Source organism: Vulpes lagopus, chromosome 1 (assembly GCF_018345385.1).
Source record: "Vulpes lagopus strain Blue_001 chromosome 1, ASM1834538v1, whole genome shotgun sequence".
In the NCBI taxonomy this organism is placed as follows: Eukaryota; Metazoa; Chordata; class Mammalia; order Carnivora; family Canidae; genus Vulpes; species Vulpes lagopus.
The window spans coordinates 29,490,128-29,515,124 of record NC_054824.1 but is presented as its reverse complement, the minus strand read 5'-3'; the positions used below and the strand labels follow the sequence as shown (position 1 = coordinate 29,515,124).

General features: G+C 39.9%; 1 protein-coding gene and 1 pseudogene across 7 annotated transcripts in view; one reads left to right on the top strand and one right to left on the bottom strand.

Moving 5' to 3' along the window:
- UBE3D (ubiquitin protein ligase E3D) overlaps positions 1-24,997 on the bottom strand; it is a 156,688-nt gene that overhangs the window by 129,735 nt on the left and 1,956 nt on the right. For 6 of the 7 annotated variants that reach the window (XM_041762593.1, XM_041762601.1, XM_041762627.1 and 3 more), the window contains exons 2-4: positions 23,817-24,509; positions 13,159-13,355; positions 9,911-10,001 (exon numbers count right to left, since the gene is read on the bottom strand). In XM_041762593.1, the coding sequence (XP_041618527.1) occupies positions 9,911-10,001; positions 13,159-13,355; positions 23,817-24,409 (881 nt within the window). In that variant the 5' untranslated portion in view covers positions 24,410-24,509. The remainder of the gene's footprint in view (positions 1-9,910; positions 10,002-13,158; positions 13,356-23,816; positions 24,510-24,997) is intronic. The other variant, XM_041762646.1, reaches the window with a different exon arrangement.
- Positions 14,453-14,850, top strand: LOC121471661 (annotated as a pseudogene).

Below are 24,997 nucleotides of genomic sequence, written 5' to 3'. Positions count from 1 at the left end.
GATTAGACTGGGGTTACAGGTTTGGGAAACAAACTAACAAAAAAAAACCCCACAGAAGTGAAGTGGCCTTCTCAGCACATCCTATCAGAGGGTACACTCAATCAATATGACTTATCACTGGTACTGTTAAACTTGAACAACTGGCCAGCATGGTATCTACTAGGTTTCTCCACTAATAAGCTATAGTCTTCCCTTTGCATACCCAATTCCTTGAAGTGAGTCAGTGAGCCCAGACCACGCTGGAGGGGAGAGAAACTGAGCTCCACTCTACTATTATTTTTTATGCTTAAAATGGCCTTAAAATTAAGTAGGCACTTATACTTGCTACTAGTTGTTTTTTTTTTTTTAATGGTTTCATTTTTTTCTGGACAACAGATACTTAAAACTTTATCAGAAGAAAAGCTAAACATGATTTTACCTATATTCTAAATTAGGGAGATCTGTAGTCTAAGAGGAGAAGAAATATGGGCAGGATGATAAGAAGCTTCAAAATAATTAATCCTGAGAAAAACAGAACAGAACCACGTTCATGGTCTTCTTAATGCCCATGAGCAGTGTGATTGTTTAGAGCAGCCTGAGTACCTCCATTCCTCTCAGCAAAAACATATGCTCACTAGAGTCAACTATATTTGATCACAGACCTGATTATGCCACTTATACATTATTTTAGTTACATAATTTAAAAAGCATGTAAACTAAGGAAATATGAATTGCTATTCCTCGGAAAACTAAAGACTTTAAATGAAAGCCAGTTGCCCAAAAAATAAATTAAAAAAAATAATAATAAATAAATAAATAAATAAATAAATAAATAAATAAATAACTGATAAGCTGTAGGAGATACAACTATATATAGAACACTGGAAAAAAGGAAGAAGAATAAAAATCTAGAAAAATTCTACAGTTCCATTGCTTTCAGATGTCTAACTTTTCCTTCCATTTAAGAAAACACAAACTAGAAATTGTAGATGATGAATTTTGGATGGAATACCTACTAGTAAAAAAAGCTACACAACAGTATAAGCCAAATTTAACAAAGAGGTATCGGTTCCATGGGACGCCTGGGTGTCTCAGCGGTTGAGTGTCTGATCAAGTTCCACATTGGGCTCCCTGCTTCTCTCTCTGCCTATGTCTCTGCCTCTCTCTGTGTGTCTATCATGAATAAATAAATAAAATCTTTAAAAAATATATCAGTTCCAGGATCCCTGGGTGGCTCACCGGTTTAGCGCCGCCTTCAGCCCAGGGTGTGATCCTGGAGTCCCAGGATTGAGTCCCATGTCCTTGCAAGGAGCCTGCTTCTTCCTCTACCTGTCTCTCTGCCCCTCTCTCTCTCTCTCTCTCTCTCTCTCTCTCTGTGTCTCTCATGAATAAGTAAATAAAATACTTAAAAAATGTATATATATATATATATATATATCGGTTCCATAATAAAATATTCGTAAATTAATGGACATTTGTATGCTTTAAATTAAAATATTTAAGATGCAAATGTATCATTTTTTAACAATTTCCTCCATGTTAATCTTTTTTCTTTGATCTCCTCAACAATGAGTCTCATAAAAAGACTCTTAACTACAAAGAACAAACTGATGGTTACCAGAAGGGTGGTGGGTAGAGGGATGGGTTAAATAGGGGATGGGGATTAAGGAATATACTTGTGATGAGCACCGAGTGTTGTATGGAAGTGCTAAACCACTAAATTGTATATCTGAAACTAATATTACTCTGTATGCTAACTAGATAAAAACTTAAAAAAAAAACACCAATAAGAAAATGACAGGTAAACATAGCACCTTCTCCTACTGGAGTCTTTGGTGAGAGAACTGTGGAAGCAGGTCTTTGGGCAGCATCTCCATTACCATCTTAGCAGCTTCTCAAGTACCAGCCCAAGGCCAAAATCCACAAAAGCTGACAGATGCTCTACTGCACTGATCCACCACAGAACTCTGCCCAGTAATTCTGGATCCACCAGCAACAACAATCCCCACAGAACCCTCAAACATTCTACCTGGAACCCTACTAGCAAGTGTACTCATGGATCATTTGGCTATTTGATCAGGGTTTGATCAGGGATAGGAGAGGGGGATTTGTAAATATAATGTGATTCACTCTATTACTATTTAATGGTCATTCTTCTAGATCTTTCTTACTATTCTTATATCATTATAAAATTAATAAATTAAAATATATTAAAATGTGCCAATCTTGTAAAAAAAAAAAAAAAGGCAACTACAATATGGAAGAAAGAAGTCATGTAATTTATAAATCCAGAAGACAAAGCTAGGAAGAAGAAAGGCTCATTTTAGTTTGACATAAGGAAGAACTTCCCTTTCAGATTAGGAAATGCCCTCTAGCAGCATCACTCCAACTGCTGAATCTGTTTAGGATATTAAGTGACTCTTTCAACATTCATTTTCTAAAAGTCTTCTATGAACCAGGCATTCTGTTGACACAAAATATTAATACACATAGTTCCTTCTCTCAAGGGACTCAGGGTCTAGTAGGAGACTTATAAACAATAAAACTTTATAAAATAAATGTAATAAATACTCCTAACAACGTAATGGTTCTAAATTCATCGGGGGTTGGGAGAGAGGACAGCTTAGACCCTTCTGAAAATTTAATGAAAGCTTTCAACCTTTCTTCAAACATACATTCCCACAAGCACATAAAATCTGCATATTACTTTAGGGGATTCATTGATTCACAAAACCAACCCACAAATTCAGGGCAATAAATACAAAGTATGAGGGGAGTAGAAGGTATATGAATTTCAGAGAAGTGATACTTGAGCTGATCTCTGAAGGATGAATAGTTCCTTTTTCTTTTTTTAAGATTTTATTATTTATTCATGAGAGAAACAGAGACACATGCAGAAGGAGAAGCAGGCTCCCCTCAGGGAGACTGATGCAGCACTCGATTCCAGGACCCAGGGATTACAACCTGAGCCAAAAGCAGACGCTCAACCCCTGAGTCAGGTGCCCCAGGTAAGAGTTCTTAAAACTATAAAAAGAATTAAGGGTATCATGAATGGAGTTAACAATATAAAGGTAAGCACCGTATCTGTTTAACTTTTAACTATATTCCTAGTGTCTGGCACAGCGCGTGACTCACAGCATAAGTTCTTAAATACTTGTTAAAGGAATGAACAATCACATTTTGATACACATGAGGTCCCTGCTTGGCTCTGTCGCATACTGGGATAAAAGGGTTAACAAACCTTTTCCCTTGCTGCTTAAGAATCTAACCTTTGGTTTAACCACCAAGCTCTGTTACCCTGGAAACCAGGTAGATGGTAAGCATGAATTATATTGCTAGGCAACATTGCTTATGGTAAAAATGACCCCTGACTGGCAAATTGCATCTAGACTGACAAGAAGTATGAGTGAGCTACAAATATCTGATGAGGGTGCCATGCTTTGGACTTGCCTGAATGTAGTCCTTTGCAAGGAACCCTAGAAACTATGCCAAGTAATTGCTACAGAAGATGCTGGCTGCTTAGGACATGAGGCTTCTTCTCAGAGTAGCTCCTGCACCTCCTTGATTGTGGATCTCAAGCTTTGCACCTGGAACTGTGTCACATGGAAAGACAAGAGTCACTTGCTTCAACTGTTGCAGGATTCCTGCTGAGAGAAACTCCTTCTGATGCTGCCCTGCTGGCAAGTGGTAAGAATTGTGGCTTGTGGTAGGATTTTGAGTCTGCAATTTTTTTAAGTTCTTATTTATTTATTTATTTATTTATTTATTTATTTATTTGAGAGAGAGAGAGAGAGAGTGAGAGAGAGAGAGAGACAGTGGGCGAGCATGAGCCGGGTGGAGAGGTGTGGGGTGGGCAGAGGCAGAGGAAGAAGCAGATTCCCTGCTGAGCAGGGAGCCTGACCCTGGGATCATGACCAGAGCCGAAGGTAGACACTTGACTGTTTAACTGACTAAACCACTCAAGTGCCCCGAGTTTGCATATTTAATTGAATTTCACAAGATCTCTGGTGGGCACTGACATACACCTTATTCCATTTAATACTTACTACAACTTTGTGAGGTAAGAATTTCTATTCCCCTGCTACAGAGGAGAAAAGATAGGTTCAGAAATGGTCAATAATCTGTAATAAATTCACAGAACCAGTGGTGAGGAATAAAGGCAGGATCTTAACCCAGGTCTTCCAGGCTCCAAAACTGAATTCTTTCCCTCAGAATATATTCCCTCCCCTGACAATGCAGAACATCAGAAAAGGAGACTGGGAAGGGGTGCAAACTGTGTGGGGTGTTACATGCCAACCTAAGAGCTAAGGACTTGTTTCTATAGATAGGTGGGAAGCATTACAAAATTCTAAGGAGGGAAATGATAGGTCAGATTTGAATTTTTATGAAGAAGCAAAAGAGTACCTGTTTCAAGTGGGAGGCAGACCTAAAGAGGCTCCTAAATCTCTATCACTGAGATTCTCTATCTCTTGACATTTTGCAAACAGATCCTCAATACATTGCAAAAGATACTAATATCAAAATCTCACACTTGATCACAGAAATGAAACTGCACCAAAATTTAAAGAAATCTGGGAGACTTGATACACATTAGCACAAAATGTGCTATTTCAAACTTAACTTGACCCCATATCACAGTGAATAAAAGCTAAAATATATCCCATAACTATCTACATAAGACATCAGGAGCAAGAAAAGTGCTCAATTCACAAGTCATTGCAAAGATAAAAGTGTTTTTACTACAGAAATAATTTTTTTCTGGTATTTTGAAAAACATAAAACCTCTTAGAACAAAAGATGTATTATAATCACAGCTCTACTGAAAGTGTATCTGTTGAAAACCTGAAACTTTGATATGATCTACTTCCCCAGAGAACTTTCAAAATAAAATAGATATCATTTTTTTCCAAGGCAGTTTTTAGGTAAAAACCTGTCAAAGCTCAGAAAAAGAGTGAAATGATTTCTTGAATTTTCTCTCATCTTAAAATAACATGAACAGTAACACATTTATAATTAAAATTTGTTAGTTATTTTTAATGCATCTTAACCACAAGCCTTAGGGACAAACAAAATACACAATGTTAATCAATACTATTGACTGATGATGCTTATTCAAAACTTAAACACGTAGAAAAGAAAATGAAATGCCCTTTAACTTTAAAATCAACCATTCATTAATCATTGACAATAACAATGGTAATAACATAGAACTTTTACAGGTTGGATTATAAACAAGTGGACATTAAGAATCTTAGAATAACATCAAATATTTAAAGCTCAAATAATGGCTACTAAAATCTAGATAAATTGAGCTGATGATATCCAACTGGTAGATGACAAATCCTACAAACCAAGCTTTACATTTCATTACCATTATGTACTTAGTAAAATTAGACCCGTAAAGGTATCTTCATTTTTTTTCCCAAAAGTTTATACAATGTTACCAACAATCCAATTTGTGCCTGTACTCTTTTTTCACCTCTGTTCTTTTTCATAGACAAGCGACTGCATTCATAGTAGTTATTTTCAGACTACAATTATAGATGGTCTATCAAGTAGACCAACTGGTTGGATACTCTGACATCTCTTATGTTTCCATAAAGTCTATTCTACTTGTTTCCTTCTAGAGTTTCTAAGGTCTCCCTAACTGCTGAGCTGACACTCAGCTCTGCTGCTGCAGGTGGAATGAGGAGGGCCTGTCCAGAGACCTTGGGAGACCTCTCAAGTGGGACTAAGAATCAAAATCTTTTATGTTTGAGTCTGTTTGGCCAACTAATATAACTCAAGTCTGGCATGAATTTATTTCTAGGAGATGCAACAAATTCCAAACCTGATGATCATTTAGCTGTTTCAATAAAGTAAATTTTGTCATTATTGTTATTTGATATTAAGGCTTATTAGTCTCAACAGGAGCATGATGAAAAATTATGTATGTTCAGACAATTTTTTTTTAGAGAGGAAAAGGGGGTGAGGGGGCAGAGGGAGAGGGAGAGAGAATCTCAAACAGGCTCCCAGCTGAGTGTGGAGCCCAATATGGGGCTCAATCTGATGACACGAAGATCATGACCTGAGTTAGATGCTTAATGGACTGAACTGGTGCCCATGTGCCCCTGTTCAGACAATTTTCATACAAATACTCTGAACTAGTAAAAGTGTAAACTAGAGAATTTTATGGTAAGGAAATAAAGCATTATTTATTTTCAGATATCCAAAACAAATGGCTAAGATCATGTTCCTAAATTAAGAAAAAAAGACTGCTATAACTAGCAGATTTCATGCACCTTGATTCTAATAGGTATTAAAAGCCATTAATGAGTCTTTTTTTTTTTTTGAGGTTTTATTTATTTATTCATGAGAGACAGAGGGGGGGGGGGCAGAGACATAGGCAGAAAGAGAAGCAGGCTCCACGTAAGGAGCCCGATGTGGGACTCGATCCCCGGTCTCCAGGATCATGCCCTGGGCCAAAGGCAGGCGTTAAACTGCTGAGCCACCCAGGGAACCCATTAATGAGTCTTAATAGATTATAGAAATAAGGTGCAGAGGACTGTTTAATTTGCTTGCCAAGAATTTTTTTCATTAAAAAAAGGAACATGGATTAGTCTTGCACTACCCAAAGCATCATGAATCACAGAACCCAAGGTACAACTTCACATGGTTCATTAATCATAGAATTTTCTGCTGGTAGGACTCCTAGAGTTGTATCTAATCCAACCTCCTCATTTTACAGATGAGGAAACTAAGGCCTAGAAAATTAACGTGACTTATTCCCAGAAAATAAGGCTAACCAGTAAGCAGATCTTAACTCTGCTCCATCCTCTTACTAGAGGAGTTCCCAGTACAGATAAATCAACCTATCTCAAAGTGCCCTCCTGTAAAAGATGCTTACAATTAGTTGATTTCGATTATAGAACACACAAGCCTCTTTTGGTTTTGTTTTCTATTTAACATGCACAAAAGATGTCCTAACTACCTACATAAAACAGATATCTGAGGGAGAAACGAGAAGACCCGCTGAGTTTAATGTAAAAAGTCAACATGAAATCCTTGTACATATACTGGAGGATGCTTGTTTTTCCAACAAACATGAGGCATGCTGCCTGAGAGTGAAATCTCCTACTAAGGATTTCTCTGCATTGTTCAAGAGGCATACACTTGCCAGACACACAGGTCTGATAGGAAAAGGCTTTCAGGTAAGCCTTGCTTAAATGCGGCAAGGGCTAAGTCAACTCCATGTTTATTTTATTAGAAAGAATAGGGAGGAAAATAGGGTCATTTCCCTGGCACAGCTAAAAAATCGAGTCCTGAATCAAAAAGACTTGACACAGTAAACTAGATAATTTGCTAAGAAGACCACTAAGCAAAGGGGAGGGGAAGGAATCTATAAAACCAATTAAAAGGAACTTGTCAAGCTTTTACTATTATATGTATGACAGCTTTTAACTGTTTTGACAAGTTTGGAAAATTGGCCTTATTATGTCTACTTAAGAAGAAACACAAATAGGAAGCATCATAAAATTTTAAGCAGGGAAGTGATTGGTCAGGTTTGAATTTTGACAAAGAAGAGGAAGAAGTCCAACAAGAGTGACTATTTAGAGCGAGAGTTAGGCCTAAGTAAGCTCCTAAACCTTCTCCATCACCAAGATTCTGTCTTTTGACATGTCTAAGATGACTCATTATGTCTACTTAAGAAGCAGCTGAAGGGATATAGACAAGGTTTCCTAGCTACTAAGTGGTGAGGCTGCGGTTCAAACCCAAGGTTCCATTCTCCCACTCCTGCTTTACACCACACAGCCTCCAGATGGTCACGGTTAGGGAGCATGAAATTGTTCCTCTAGGTGCACCTATAAGCCCTTCTAGTTTTCAATTCCAATGATTAGAAAAAGAATGGACACAAAACAGAAGATATAGTTCCTGCATGGGAAGAATTGTTACAGGTAACAATTTTTTATATCATCATCCTTTTCCAAAGAAACACAGATACCAGCCAGTAATGGATAAGCATATCCTTTATGGTGAGCAGTACCAGGAAATAGTGCTACACTGTATTTAACTTGCTCTTCCTGTGACTTCTAGGTCACCTCATTGTTGTAAAGGCATGCATGTTTCAGCAACTTCATATGAGAATTCAACCAAAGCCTGAAATAGACTGAGAGGAGAAGTTTCCAGGTTTTACTACAACACAAAGTGGAATCCTATGGGTATTTCAGGTTACAGTGGGTCTGTCACACAGTGCATACTGTGCAGCAACTTCAGCTCTTAGGTAATCTGAGCAGGGACATTCTCTCTTCTGCAGATTTAGTCACCTCATCTCTTACCCAAAATAATCATTCAGAGGTGCTCCATTCACTATCCCCCCACTTATACTAGGGTAACTTTCCATGATCTCATCTACCTGCGGCACTGCCAGGAATTAGAAAGTAAGCAAGAGAGGCTGGTGGAAGGCCAAAATAAACACCCTACTGTTTATTCAATTCAACCCAGGAAGAATTTATTGAGTACACTATTCATCAGGCACTGTGGCCTGATGCTGGGGCTGATGGTGACGATGCTAGGGCTAACAATAAGAATAATAATTATAGTGGTAGCCATCATATACTGAATGCCCAGCACGTGCCAGGCACTGCTATAAATACTTAAATTCATTTGATCCTCTGAATAACCCTACGTAGTAGCTCCTATTGTCATCTATATTTTTGTAACAGGGAAATTGAGGAATGGAGTGGTTAAGTAGCTTGCCCAGAGTCACAGCTAATAAATGGTGGATGCAAACCAGACAGTCTGGCTTCTGAGTCTATACCACTAGTGGCTACCCTACACTGCACTCTAAATATTAGTGGGGATAAGGGACACAGGTCAATAAGACTATTCCAACACCTAGAGCCTATAGCCCAATTGGGAAGACAGACAAATAAACCTTTGAGGAGCACATAAACCAACCGAGAATTCAGGGAAGGCTCCTGGCTGTAGATGGCCTATCAGATGAAACTAGGAAGGAGCTAATCAGAAGCAGACAGGGGGTAAGGGGTACATTCCAGGGGAGAGAGTAGCTCTGTACAGGCAGAAGTTTGGCATTCATTGAGATAAGGAACACCGAAAGAGGAGCAGGTTTCAGATATGGAGAAAGATCTATCCCCAAAGAAGTCTCAGGCACCCATCTTGGAGGAAACACATCTAATGAAGAAATCTAACTTCTTTCTTTAAGGATTGTTAACAACAATGAGGTTTTGATCCGTCTTTCCAACCGATGAGTGATTAGAAGCTGAAAATTCAGAGGAAAGGCTTTGTGCCCAGGAAACAAGTAGGAGGGAGAGAGAAGGTGGAAAAAACAAAGAAAAGAGACAGACACCTTGGGAATACAAAGAATATACCAAAGGGCCCTTCCCATCTCAAATGAGTAATCATAGCACACTGTAAGAATGGGTTATAAGATGAACCTAATCACCCAGAAAAGGTTAATCTGTGCTCTGTATGCTCTGTTTTAGTAAGTAGGGAAATAAGAAATGGATTTTAGAGAGGGACTAAGAGAAAGAGTTCAAACAAAAAGTTGTGTTGCAAGAGCTTCTATGATTTAGAAGATTCACTTAATGTGGGGAAAAAACCTCATTCACCATGATGATGGATAAAACATGCAACAGAGTCCATGTCTCTTTTCAGAAGAGACATGCTTCAGTGATCAACACAGGCTTTCACCAAGGTAAGTCGTCCTCCCTCAAAGCCAGCATGCTATGTTCCCCTTTGTCACCTTTAGAAGACCTAACTGCTCTATGATTGTTGGAGAGCTTTATGGTTGATTTTGTTCAAAGTGACATTAAGCTGGCTCTCATTTGAAGGCCATATATTGCTCCCCTGATAATTACTTCAAAAATTCTAATAGAAAAAAAGAAAACCATTGCCAGGCACAGAATGAATCAGTGTAAAATACATTCCTTACCTGTCTCTTATTATGACTTCACCGCAGGACTGGCAATAAAATGTGCAACATTCTTGGGCTTGTGAGCTCTGATTAAACATTGAAACCAGTTCTAAAGAGAAATCAATGAAATAGCAAATCTTAGAGGTGTGGGACAAATATATTAACATACTTAAAGAGTTTAACAGCCACAATAAATTACTATTAATAAACACTGTTTACAATCCACCCAGAAGTACACATTTAATTAGCATTATCTGATGACTCAACTAGAAGCAAATATTATGACGTGCTCTCAAAACAACAGATTTTGCTAACTGTTTCAGAGCTAGGTATTGCCCTAGATTATCCCTGTTACATACCAGAGTTATTTCACTCATTCCATAAATACCAACGCTAAGGATGGGAGAAAGATAGTAATTACTTTCACATCAAGCTAACTACAAGGGGCCTGGCCTCACCATCCTCAGCTTTCCTCTGCTCTGTCTTAGGTACAGCTTTTCATCAGTGTGATTGCTGCTCCTATCTCTTAAATTTAAGTTTAATTTGATTTAAATTACATACAAACAGAAAGAATCTCGAAATTGGTCTTCATTGGGCAGGTTCCTGGGAATGCAATGGTTTCTAAGAATTCAATCTTCCAAGAGCAAAACTCAATTTTGATTAAAGCTGTGGAAAAATGTATATTTCCCACATTATGTGAAGTGCATCATTCCCTTAGTTTCCATTATATCATTCATGAAGAAAGGAAACTTTCATTCCCCCCCCCCCCAAAAAAAAACCAAAACAAAAACCCACACACAAAAATATCAGTCTGTATATATAAAAAAAAAAGTAATGAGGTCATACTCATTTCAAGCAATTTGAACTTGGTTCGTGTCACTTTGTACGTATGTTAAGATTTTAAAAACTCATGGTAGAAAATTTAAGCCTTGGCAATTAAAAATTCATCCTTTTAATTTCTAGGGGTCTCTGCCAACCCCTGTAGCACTAAGGTGAAGTAAACAGTATTCTTTAATTTTGAGCAGATAATAAGTAGACCTGGTAAGTCAACCAAAACAGTCTCTTCAGAACCAATGAACAAATTTTCAGTGAAACACTCCCCCCTACTGGTCACCCAGCACGATCCACTGGCTTAGGTTCAAGACAGAACTTCCTGACGAGGTGGCAGTGTGAGAGAGCACTGCCACCTGGGGACGAATCTAATGCTTGTGCTGCCATCAGATTTCATTGTAGTCAGTTTCATGTCAAGGGTCCAGCCTGATCTGACCTATGTTAAACTCAGGGGAGCGTAAAACAATATGTTTACTGTAGTCCTTGAAAGAACATTTATAGTTGCAAAGTCAACTTTTTAAAAACCTCAAAACACAATTGAATGTGCTAAAAATGTCGTCACTTCTACACTACATTTTGACTCCAGTCAACATTAGTATGCATCTACCTGGTATTTATTCATTCAGCAACTATCTATTCATCACCTATTATGTGGAAAGCTATTAAGTACTGAGATCTATTTTGCATACTCTTTTCATGCACTGCAGAGCAGGGCTATGAAAGTCTTCCTTTTCAGATATTTGAGTAAAATGTTTTAAAATGTTTTAAAAAAGACACAGCAGACCAGTCAAATGCAAGCAATATGCAAACCAACATTCAGCAGTCAACTTTTACCATCCTATAATTACAGTGAAATAATAATGCTTGCTGACTTAAATTTCTTTTAATAGTTCTAGGTTTGCTATTTATTAACAACCTTTACCCAAGTTGGGTAGGCGACAAATCAATTGTTTCTCTAGAAGGCCTTCATACCTCCTCAGTATGGGACCTAAAATCACAAATCCAGAAAACTAGCAGACCTGAAAAATACACCAGTGTGGCTTTTGTGCCTATCTTTGCCCAGTTTCCACAGCTGGTGTATTTCCCATCTTGGTGACCCCATTCTTCTTTCCATGATTATTATACTAGTCATTCTTAGCATGTGGATACGTCACTTAAGCTCCATGAAATTTCAGTTCCCTATGCCTTGTTCCTAAATACAAATCTTTCCAACTCAAAACTAGCTATTCACTAATTTAGGACTTGGGCAAAAATCACTCTCCAATGAAAAAGCAGCACAAGACTCAAGGGAATGTGCCACATCTCCTAAATGGCTCTTCAGAACAATCCTGCTGACCCCACTTTGAGTCTCCAAGCAGCTCAAATGAAAGCCTAAGTAGAGATGAGGCAGGAATGAAGTCTCAATGTGCAGCTGAAAGAATCATAACCCTCCCTTGACAAGGAGCATCCTGTAGGTCTGTTACAGTCTGTTTCCCCTTTCACATCATTTTTAATCCTCTGAAGCCTATTACTTACATGGGAAAAGAGGCATTGAGCCAATAATTTTATTAAATAAGTTATTCTGAGAAACATTTCTACCACCTTACTGAATCAATATGACAATAACAAAATACTAAAAATATAACAGCATAGCAAAAATCAAGATCATATTATGCATCAAACTCAATTTCAGAATCTATATATGCTGTTTCACCTGGAAATGTCTCTAAATGGATGGGATCATTTCCATCATTCAGTTCTCTGGTCAAATGTCATTCGTCCTCAGAGGGGCCTTCCTTGAGCACTTTTTACCCTAGTCACTCCCTATCCCATTATTCTGCTCTACTTTGACTTTTCTCTGTATCCAAATAACTTATTTGTTCATTATGTTTCCACCCATGAGAATGTAAGCTCCTTAAAGGCAGAGGCTTTCCTAGCATGTTCATTTCTGTATCCCTAGCACTTAGATCAAAGCCTAGCTCACAATGTAAGGCAAAGTTTGTTGAATGGATGAGTTTCTATGCAATGCTTTAAAATCCACCAGGTCATGCACAACTGCCATCTGATTTTATCTTCCTATCAACTCAGGAAGCTATGTAATTTTAAAATTAAAGAAACAAAGCAAGGGTTATATGGGAAAACTCTGGACCTTCAGCTAATTTTGCTGAACCTAAAACTGCTCTAAAAATTAAAATATATTAGGAAAAAAAAGCACATTAACCACACCCTCCCCCCAATCATGGAACAAAGCTTCAGAAAGGTTAAGTGGCATGCTCAACTGCACAGCTAATAACTCTGGCACAGCTGACAAAGAACCTTTTGACCAGCTCTTTCCATGCTTCTGCTAAACAGACTTTTTCACCTGGGAAAAGGTCAACTTTTCAAAAGAAAAATCATCTTTGATTTACAGCGGAAAACTAAATGCAGGAACGAAACAGGAGGCTGGGATCACTCACTGGCATTGGATTCTGCTTGCACCTGCAGCCGCAGGTGCAGTCCATCTCCAGGGACATACCGCAGCCCACCACAGGAGGATGGCACAAGCCTGACCTCTGCTGGAAGCTGGAGCTCTGTGCAGCCTTCTGGGGTCTTCACCTGGAGTGAGCATGGCGTTATAGAAATATCCATGGACATACCTCCTTCTTTAGGCTCCCTGGTAATTAAAAACAAAACATAAAAAATTACTTCTCCTTGATGGAAACAAAGTGATAAAACAGAGAAAAAAGGCCAAGGACCTCACTGTTCCTCTTCAATAAATGTTCTAAAGTTACTGTCCTAAAAAAACAGTGAATGAACCATAAAGGAAATCATCCTATACTAAATTTAGATCAGGGCAAAGAGTACTTTTCCCTGTCACTGTAACATGAAAGTTCTAGAACATATTTTTATTCTTGCCCTTTTTAATGGTAATTTAAATGGGCATGTTTCCCTCGTTGCTAATAATGATTTTGAGCCTCAGTTCTCTATCCTTTTTTTTTTATAAAATTTTTTTTAAATTTTTATTTATGATAGAGAGAGGGGGGGGGGCAGAGACATAGGCAGAGGGGGAAGCAGGCTCCATGCACCAGGAGCCTGATATGGGATTCAATCCTGGGTCTCCAGGATTGCGCCCTGGGCCAAAGGCAGGCGCCAAACCGCTGCACTACCCAGGGATCCCCCTCTATCCTTTTTTTATTTTTATTTTTCCCAGTTCTCTATCCTAACGCATCCTGCAGCTACTCCAACCTGGACCTACCTGGGGTTGCTCTCAGAGTCATTCTGCTCACATAGACCACCTCTCATTTCCTAACGCCCCCTATTTTCTCCCACAAGTTTCCCCACAAGGTTCTTCGAACCAGCACAATCCAATGCTGACCTGTTGTACATCACGCATTTGTTCTCCCAGGGATCCCCTGTTCTCCAAAATATTTTGGTGAGAGGACACAAGGCAGCATAAGATAGTGGCATATCTGTCTTTGCCTCTCTTGATCCTAGCGTGGTTTGTACATTCATATTCTCTCTCTCTCTCTCTCTCTCTCTCTCTCATTCACTCAATACAGCTTTTTAAAGTTCTGTAATGTGCCAGGTACTGGGACTACCATTAACAAGGTATCTTCTCTTCCCCTCATCCCAAGTAGGGCATGGGCAAGTAAACAGGAATGATTAAGGGAGTATTATAAAAACAACCATGCACTGGCAGGGATAAGACTGGCAGCAGCAGGCCACACTGGCAGGGAATGGGCAGCCCAGCACCCCTGGGACAGGTTCTTCATGATCCAAAATCATAGGACTGCCATCTTCACAGACACCAAGGAGTAGAGCACCATGTTCAAGCTGAAGCATATCCTTGAGGGCATCCTCAAGTGGCCACCTGATGAGCAGCAGTTGTACAAGGATGACCAGCTTCTTTATGATGGTAAGACACTGGGATAGTGTGGCTTCACCAGTTGGATGGTATGGCCACAGGCCCTGGACACTGTGGGCCTGGGCCTCTGAGAAGCTCTCTCTACTCCCTTTCCACCAGATGAATGGTTCAAGGCCCTGCACATGGAGCCCTTCTCTAGGCTTCCTGAGCCATCATGAAGCCACAGGACTCAGGAAGCAGTGCCAATGAATAAGCAGTGCAGTGGGAGGCCCTGGGCCCACCCCTAGTGCCCTATCCCCTCTAAAAGAGATTTGGGTGTCAAAAACAACAACAACATTGTACTTATTCATGATAAACATAGAGTACTATGGAAACACATGGAGGGCTACAGTGACTATCACAGGTCAAGCATTGTTATTTGAACAATGAATGATGAGTGAGTGAAATATTCTTGCTTCTGAGACTAGCATTACAACGATGCTGCATTTTACTTACAATAAAGTACTGTCATTTGATATACAGGATTTTGATAAGGATACCAGGATTACATGAAACAAAAGATACAAGAGAAAGAAACTTCTTGTCAATTTTAACAATTATTTTTTTTTTTCAATTTTAAAAATTGAAAAAAATCGGGCAGCCCGAGTGGCTCAGTGGTTTAGCGCCACCTTCGGCCCAGGCTGTGGTCCTGGAGACCCGGGATCGAGTCCCACATTGGGCTCCCTGCATGGAAACTGCTTCTCTCTCTTCCTGTGTCTCTGCCTCTCTCTCTCTCTCTCTGTCTCTTATGAATAAATAAATTAAATTTAAAATAATGATAATAATAATAAAATAAAATAAAACAATCTAGTGATGTATGAATACCAGATATAAAAGAACCGACTAGTCCAATTTACTACAAATAAAAATCACTTGGTAAAGGCAATCGAGAATAAAACACAGTCCATTCCCTGCCCACCAGGCACTGAAAAGTACAACAGCAGATATAGACCTATAGAAATGATCCTCATATGAAGCTAGAATATGCCTAGAATTCTAACAGAGGTGCCAAGCACTCTGCCTTTTAAGTGTAGACAGCAGGGGCAGGCCATTAACTCCACATCACCTACGTACAAAAGTCAGGCCATCTACTTGAGTATTATCTAAGTACAGAGATCATACCATGTGTTCAGCTGTCAATCTTGATTAGGCCTCTTAATTTGCTTTAGAAGATCCTAAGACTATTTTCTGGTTAGTTCTTTTTCAAAGCATATGGACTTGTACTTAATTGGCAAGAACCTGAGTCTTTTCCAAGGAATATATCCTTAAACTCTTGAGTCAAAAGTCTAGTTCTTTTTTTTAGAGAGAGATTGTGCGCGCGCAAGAGAGCATGAGTGGGGGAAGGGGCAGAGGGAGAGAGAAACAGAATCCTAAGCAGGCTCTATGTTCAGTGTGAAGCTCAATATGGGGCTTGATCTCATGATCCTGAGACCATGACCTGAGCTGAAATTAAGAGTAAGATGCTTAATGGACTGAGCCACCCAGGCACTCAGAGTCAATAGTTTTAAGAACTGATATTTAAGAAATAATAGTCCTCTAAAGCAGAGGTCAGAAGGACCAAATGGTATATATTTCAGGTTTTGCAGGCCATTTATGGTCTGTTGCATATTATACTATGTATTTTATTTTTAACAATGCTTTAAATAATGTAAAATCCATTCTCATAAGTTGTACCAAAACAAGAAACAGGTTAAATTTGCGCATGGGACATAGTTTGCTTAACACTGCTCTAAAGATAAATAATTCGTCCATTTTGCTGCTCAGAGATTTTCAAACTGGATTGTGCCACTGGCACTAGAAGTACCTTAAGGGACATCACTACATTTCTACGCCTCACCCCACCCTATCTCTGGCTTACCACTCTTCTTCCCCTTCATGAAAAATTCAGCCAATTTGAGTGGAGTAAGATTAGGCATCAATGCAAGTGTGGGAAAACCACAGCGGCCTGGAGATGTGGAAAACCCAGAAGAGTGAGGAAGGAGGGCATCCACCAGGACAGCCACCCTACAGGGATGTCAGATATCAAGAGGAAGGAAGAGAAACCTAAGTGAGGGTGCGGGGGTGGGCAACTCAGTATAGGGTTTCCAAGCCTGCCCTAGACCGCTCAGGCTGCTATAACAAAACACCAGAGACTAGGTGGCTTAACATACATTTCTTACAGTTCTGATGGCTGAGAAGTAAAAGTTCAAGGTACCTAGAGATTTGGTCCTTGTTGAAAGCCCTCTACCTGGTTGGCAGATGGCCACTTCCTCATTGTAACTTCACATGGCAAAGAGAAGCAGCTTTGGTATTTCCTTTTATAAGGGCACTAATCCCATTATGGTGGCAAAGAGAAGCAGCTTTGGTATTTCCTCTATAAGGGCACTAATCCCATCATGGTGGCTCCACACTCAAGACCTCATCTAAATCTAATTATCTCCCAAAGGTTCCATCTCCTAATACCATCATATTGGGGATTAGGGCTTCAGCATATGAAATTTTGAGGAAACACAAAAATGCATTCCGTAACAGAATCCAAACAGATGAGGAAGGTGTCAACACTGAGGGGAGGTAGGGGAAGAAGCAAAGGATGCCAGCATAAGATTAATTACATAGATGGGAACTGACCAAATAAATGTATGTCATGAGAATAATGAATGCCAGGATTCTCACTGTGGGAGAACAGAGTTATAAAGTGGGAAAGGGAAAAAATCAGAATGGATCCTATGGTAATAGACTAGAACTGAAAATACCTGTGTGAAGTCATGGTTTTCAATGTATATAAAGAGATACAGTAATACAGATGTGTATATGTGTATGTGTGTAGATGTATAATATACATCTACACACATACACATGCATACATTCATACACAAACATTATGCATATGCCACATACACACTCTAGTTTTGTCTACTAGGGCCTGGAAAAAGTGACAGGTCAATAGTAACGAGGATACTTTATGCTCAGATTCTGGTTTCTAAAGGTCATTTTCCAGTTTTATTCTTAAAAAATTTTTTTAAGGTTTATTTATCTGAGAGAGAGAAAGTATGCTACAAGTGGGGGGAGGGGCAGAGGGAAAGAATCTCAAGCAGACCATGCATTGAGCCTGAGTCCAACGTGGGACCCAATCTCACGACTCTGACATCATGACCTGAGCTGAAATCAAGAGTTGGATGCTCAATCAAATCTGCCATCCAGGCACCCTAGTGATTTTCCACTTTAAAACAAATGGACATACACAAAATGATGTTCCTTGAAAAAATAACTACATCCAAGGATGGAACAGGAAAAGAATGAGATGAGACTGGAACATGTTGCTGTGCAAACAAAGAAAAAAATTAAAGAATAATAGGAACATACTTAAAAAGACCGCATTACAAAAGAATAATAGAAACATATTAAAATCATCTTGAAGGGACTCCCCCTGGCCACATCTGGTATAAATGTGAGCAAAAAAAGTAAACCCAATGAATAGATGATGATCTTGGGTCCATACTGATGTAAATGAATGAATTAAAAAAAAAAGTCTGATAAGGAACATTGAGCATTTATACATAGTCTCAAAAGGCATCTCCAATTAATACTTATTGATTATACAGTGTCTTGCCCGACTGAATCAGTAAGAGTAGGAAGAGTTGGAACCGGCTATTTCACTGAGCAAATCTGAGATATCAGAAGCATGAAGAACTCTCATTTTGTCACCTTGCAGTATTCTTCCTAAATATTGAAGCTCTTTACAGTATATATCAAAACTACCCATGAGCAGGGGAATACAAGAGGTCTGAGATTCCTATACATGTGACAAAAATTTTTTGTGTTTTTTTAACTCCACCTCAGATTTGCCTTTTTTCTTCCCTGTAAAAGTACTAACCCAGTCAGACGACTTCACCTAGGACCCCATTATGCTGTGCATTTACTGTGAGCTTTTGCCTGCCTGTGCTTTTACTTGTAAAGCCAGAGTGCCCAGTTTCTGCCTTCTGGAATACAGAGATAGTTTTAGCCTGTGCTGCCCTTGTTCTGTAGTTACTCTGATGATAGTTAGTGGGATTCTTGAAGTTTGCAGTATTCTTCTTTCTTGAATGGTTGGGAGAGGGGAAGAGAAAAACATCCTTTTTCTTTTATGATAATGCAAACTGGCTAAAGTATATGTTCGTATTTCCTTATTATTAAAATACTGTTCAATTTGTTCCTTGAAAAAAGGAAAAATATTTTTGCATAAATGGACTCCACTATTGAAAAAGGGATCGTTTGGGGCACTTGGATGGCTCAGTCGGTTAAGGATCTGCCTTTGGCTCAGGTCATGATCCCAGGGTCCTGGGACTGAGCCCCGAGTCAGGCTCCCTGCTCAGTGGGGAGTCAGCTTCTCCCTCTCTGTTCCACCTCCCTCTCCTGCTCTTTCTCTCAAATAAATAAAAATAAAATCTTAAAAAAAGGGATGCTTTAGATTGAACCATTATAGCTTCAGAATCAATCTTTTCCTAAATAAAAATATCAAAACCAAAAAAACTAAGCAAAAAACAAAACAAATCAACACTTTATGGTGGAGAAAGCAGACATCATCTTATCTACATGCTCAAAGTTAACATATACTTTAATGAAATAAGCCAAAATCCTGTGATACTTGATAGAACACAGCATCACTTCTGTGATATGCTTGCCAAAGATGTACAACCTGAACCTAATCCTGAGGCAACATGAGACAAACCCAAATGGAAAGATATTCCACACAATAATTAGGCTGTAATCTTAAAAAGTGTCAAGATTATGAAGGCCAAGGAAAACTGAGGAACTCTTCCAATTTTAAGACACTAAGGAAACACAACAACGACATATAAGGCATGATTCTGAACTGAGTTCTTTTGCCATTATGGGTATTATGTAGATCAGCGGCAAAATTTGAGAGAGGTCTGAGTATAAGATGGTAGTAACGTGTTTCCTGGTTTTGAAGGTTGCATGTTGGTATGTAGAGGAATGTTCCTATTTGTAGGAAATACACAGTAATGTATTCAGGAGTAACATTAACTTACTCTCAAGTTTGAGACTGTCCAAAAACAAAGATTTTTGAGACCCTAACTGTCCACACCTTTTATATACTTGTGGCTTTCTTCATTGTGCACACCCTGCTTGAAATTATCCAAGGACTTCCTATCTCACTCTGAGTACAAGCTAAAATTCTTTTGATGGCCCATAAGACCCAGTGATATACTGGAGACAGCTGTTAAAATTCCAGGCATTTTGCAAACTAGTTGACATCACTTTGATAGCTTGACATCATCCATAGTGAAAGTATCTACATCACAGGAATCAGTAAATGTTGCAAATCAGGAAGATTTTTTTGTTAGTTTTATTGGTTTTCTTGGAAAGCAGGTTGTTAAACATTTACTAACATACATCTGTAAGACTATGTGCTCCACCAGGCCACCCACATCTCTCTGAATTTGGCACCCCTTCATGCTTGCTGTTCTCTCAGAGGGAAACAGTCTTTCACCAGGTATTATATAGTTCCAAACCTTTCCCCTTTAAGTTTATTACTCAAGTGTTGCTTTCTCATTTGGAATAAGAGGTTGTAATTTTCTCTCCCTATCCCTTTTTGTTTTATTTTTCTATGTATTTATTTTCGTTCAAATTCATATATATTTTGGGCACCTGGGTGGCTCAGTTGTTGAGTGTCTGCCTTTGGCTCAGGTCATGGTCTCAGGGTCCAGGGATCAAGTTCCACATCAGGCTCCCTGTGGGGAGCCTGCTTCTCCCTCTGCCTTATGTCTCTGCCTTTCTGTCTCTCTCAAGAAGAAAATCTTAAAAAAAAAAATCATTTATATTTTATTTATTTTGTACAATTTCTGCTCACTTATCACCCACTGCCACCATTATACTATAAGCTAAACGACAGCCAAGAATTTTCATCTTTGTTGCTGTCGTAGTTCATAGCTGGATACCCAGCACTTAGAATCTGAGTTTTTGGGGGCGCCTGGATAGCTCAGTGGGTTAAGCATTTGCCTTAGGCTCAGGTCATGACCCCAGGGTCCTGGGATTGAGCCCTACATTGGGCTCCCTGTAGGGTAGCCTGCTTCTCCCTCTCCCTCCCCCTGCCCGTGGTTTCTCTCTCTCTCTCTCTCTTTCTCGCTCATTCTCTCAAGTAAATAAATAAAATATTTAAAAAATATATTTAAAAAAAAGAATCTGAGTTTTTGGCACTAGAATAGGACCTTAGTAAACATCTGTGGACTCAATGAATGGCTAAGGTTTATCCCAGGAATACTAAAATAGCTTAACATAAACGGATTTTTCTAATGCAATTCACGGATATAAATATGAAAGGGAAAAAAATATGACCATCACAATACATGCACAAATCATTACAGAAAATAAAGTATCTATTCATGATTAAAACCCATAGTAAACTAAGAATAGAAAGGGACCACGCAATCTACCACACAGATTCACCAAGTCAATTTCATCATACCTAGTGATAAAATGCTAGAAACATTTCAAGATTAGGAACAAGAATAAAACTCAATCATATCATTTACATTAACTGGAAACAGACTAAAATTTTTAATTAAAATGCAGATTATCAGAATGTATTCTGTAAAACTCCACCCAGTATATGCTTTTAAAAATTTATATGTAAAGGCAAACATTAACACTAAGAAGACAGAAAGAGATATGTGAGGCCAAACAGTACTGTCAAAAATGTTTTCTGACAAAGTTACTGTGTATTTCAATGGAAGAAACGGCACTCTTTTAAACTAATGGTGATGGAACTAGTGGATATTCTTACAGAAAAAATAAAATAAAATTTAACTCCTATCTCACTCCAAACACAGAAAATGAATTTCATCTAAATATAAAAGCTAAAACTATGTAACTCCTAGAAAATAAACATAGGAAAAAAGAACCTCAAGATAAGCAAAGATTTCTTAAGAAGCAAACAACACTAACCATTAAAGAAAAAAATGCAATAAACTGAAGTTCATTACAATTAAAATTTTCTGTTCTTGAAAAGACACTATTAAGAAAATGAAAAGGCAAATTTCTGATTGGGAGCAAGCGTTCACAAATTCACAAGGCATAAATAAGAAAGGTCTTATTTCCAGAATCTATAAAGAACTCTGTAAATTCAACAATACAACAAACAGCTTGATTTTTTATAATGACAAAAAATTAGAAGACACACACACACACATAAAATTAGAAGACACCTTCCAAAGGAACATGTATGAATGACCAAAAAGCAAATGAAAAGGTACTTAACATTATTAATCCAGGAAATGCAAATTAAAACGACAATGAGGCTTTGTACCTTTATAGAATTAGGTAATTAAAAGAAATGAAAATGGATGTCTACCAAAAGACTTATATGACAATGCTATAGCAACTTTATTCCTAATAATCAAGTTCTAGAAACCAACAAAATATCCAGCAACAGAATGGATGAATTGTATATTCATACAGTAGAAAACTACTCAGTGATAAAAAAAAAAAAAGGACTACTGACATGTGCAATGACACAGATCAAACAGGAATCTCAGAAGCAGTTTTGAAGGAAAGCAGCCAGAATTTAAAAAGTATCTACTCTATGAATCCATTTATATATAGTTCATGAAATGGCAAAACTAATCTTTGTTGAATGAAATCAGAAGAGTGGCCGCTTTGGCTTTTAGGAGAGGCAAGTTGGTGATAAAGTTCAGCAGCCAAAGACCATTGGGAACAAACCAGTCAGATTACTTCACTTGCTTAAACAAGGGAGAGTAATCTAGGGAAAACTGTGAAGGGGCCCCTTGATAAGAGGAGGTGGGAACTTTGTCTTGTTTTTGTTTTGTGTAAGTTTGGGGTGGTGGATAACCCTGCAAGGTGGACTGGAATTGTAGATACTTATCTCAATGTATGATTTGAGAAGGAGAGGGAGACACAGAGAAAAAAAAGAAAAAACTATCAAGTATCATCCCCGATTTTACAATTGATAAAGTTCAGACGAAACGATGCTACTCTGGTGAAGAAGCTAGAATTTGAATTCAGTTCTCATGCCAAATCCCAAACTGCCAGATCTATACTTGTCCGATTTAAGGAAAAGAAAGATAAGCATCAATCTACCTCGGAGTGGCTCCGTGTAGTAAAAACTTCAGGATTTGAATATCTAATTTACTCTATTTGAAATGGCAGTCACAAGGGAATAATTAAAGGGGGCCACAAACAAGAGAACATTTCTCCTAAAAGTTTTTTTTTTTTTTTTCTTATTTATTCATGAGAAGCAAGCACAGAGAAAGAGGCAGAGACACAGGCTAGGGGAGAAGCAGGCTTCCTGCAGTGAGCCTGAAGCGGGCCTCGATCCCATGACCCCGGGATCGTGACCTGAGCCAAAGGCAGATGCACAGGGCAGCCCGGGTGGCTCAGCGTATAGAGCCGCCTTCAGCCCAGAGCGTGATCCTAGAGACCCGGGATCGAGTCCCACGTCGGGCTCCCTGCATGGAGCCTGCTTCTCCCTCTGCCTGTGTCTCTGCCTCTTTCTCTGTGCTTGCTTCTCATGAATAAATAAAATAAAATCTTAAAAAAAAAAAAAAGGGCAGATGCACCACCACGGAACCACCCAGGTGCCCCTCTCCTAAAAACTTCTCGTAGTAACAAGTTAAACGTTTGTTGACTTCTCATTGGAACGCGGAATACGAATACCACAACGAGCTCCAATAAGAAGCCTGCAACCTTGGTCAGTCGTTCAGTGAATGTGTCAGTTTTTCTGCAGAAAACAGCATGGATGGGGGGAGGGGGAACAACCTAACCGAGTTTATGTACAAAATAGGAAGCTCACAGTGGAACTTAACCCTCTGATGAGAAGCCCAGGAAGAAGCAGGCAAGGCTTTTTGTTTGTTTGTTTGTTTTTGTTTTTTTGGAAAAGCGGGCACTGTTAATGTTACATCAGTGCTCCTCGAACTTTGGTGTATTTTGAGTCCTGGGAGGCGTGTTAAAAGAGAAGTTCTGAGTCAGCGGGTCTGGTGTGGGGCTGAGACCTGCATTTCTTAAAAAGAAAACAAAACGAAACCTCCCAGGTGATGCCGAGATTGCCAGTCGAGGAGGGAATAAAAGCACGAGGGTGCGGGAGGAGAAGCTCCACTTTGAGCAAATGACAGGCTCTAAGCAACTGGGAAGAAAGTCACAGCTCGTCCCTCCGAGGGAGGCGGAGGCTCCAGGACCAGCAGCGACCCCGGCTAACGCCCTGGGCCTCGGGGCCCACGCGCCCAGCGCCGGCCTTACCCGAAGACGAGCAGCGCGCTCTGCAGCCGTCTCCGCACCTCCAGGAACACGCGCGTCCCCGCCGCAGCCGCCCCCATGGCGGGCGCCCAGCCGCAGGCGCTGGGGACGAGCGGCCACCGCGGCCGGAGCGGCGGCACGTGCGGCGGCGGCGGCGGCGGCGGCGGGGCGGGGCGGGGCGGGGCGGGCCTCCCGCGGGCCTCCCGCCCGGATCCCTGCGCCGACACAGCCCGCCAGCCCACAGCGCCACCTGCCGGGCGGAGAACGCGCAGCCGCCGGGACTCCACCTGGGGGCGTGAGCGTTTCCGGATGCTGGCCTGGGTCCGAGCGCTGACAAAGGTGGGCAGGGAGAGCCCAACTGCCCTCCCGCTCTTCGTCTTGTGGGCGGGGCCCGATGCGCTGCTCTCCCAGGATCCGACCTTAAAAATCTGAGCCGAGTACACCCCTTTGACTAGCGTGGGTGGGAATGAGGCTGCAAGAGCGGGGGATGAAGGATGCAGGAGATGCAGGCGGGCGCTGACCTCCCAGGAGGCTCGAGAGCCGATTTCTCCACCCCAAAACACAATCTTGTTTCGTTTCCTAATAAGCGGCAGCATCTTCTGTATGAACTGTGGTCAGTCCCTTGGTAGTTCTCCTCTGAGGCAACGAACGTCCAGGATTGACTTGGCATTGCTTCTGGGTTCAGACGCAATGGCTCTAAGACCGAAACAGGTGCAAAAATGTAAGAGGTTTTGTTATCAATATAGAAGAGCATGTAGTTAAGTCCAATATCGTGAATCACAGGATTAGCCTTTCCTATCATCTTTGAGAAAAGGAAAATGAGAATGATTCCACAGGTACATTTCCGCTCTCCACGTTTTGTAGAGGTCGACACTGATTCACAGGAGTCCTAGTCTTATTACTGCTAGAAGATAATTTTGGAAAGTTTTACCTCTGCTGTAAGGCCTGCTTCTCCCTCTGCCTGTGTCTCTCATGAATAAAAATAAAATCTTAAAAAAAAAAAAAAAAGCTGTTCTCAACTCCTAGGATTCTTTCCAACTCTCCATACTTAAGATAGAGGGAAATGCTTAAAAATGGGGAAATATTAAAATGTAAGGCAGGGTGGTAAACTTATAGTAAGGATTCTTTAAAAACAAGAGGCTGGGGGCACCTGGCTAGCTTGGTAGGGGGAGCATTGGAGGCTT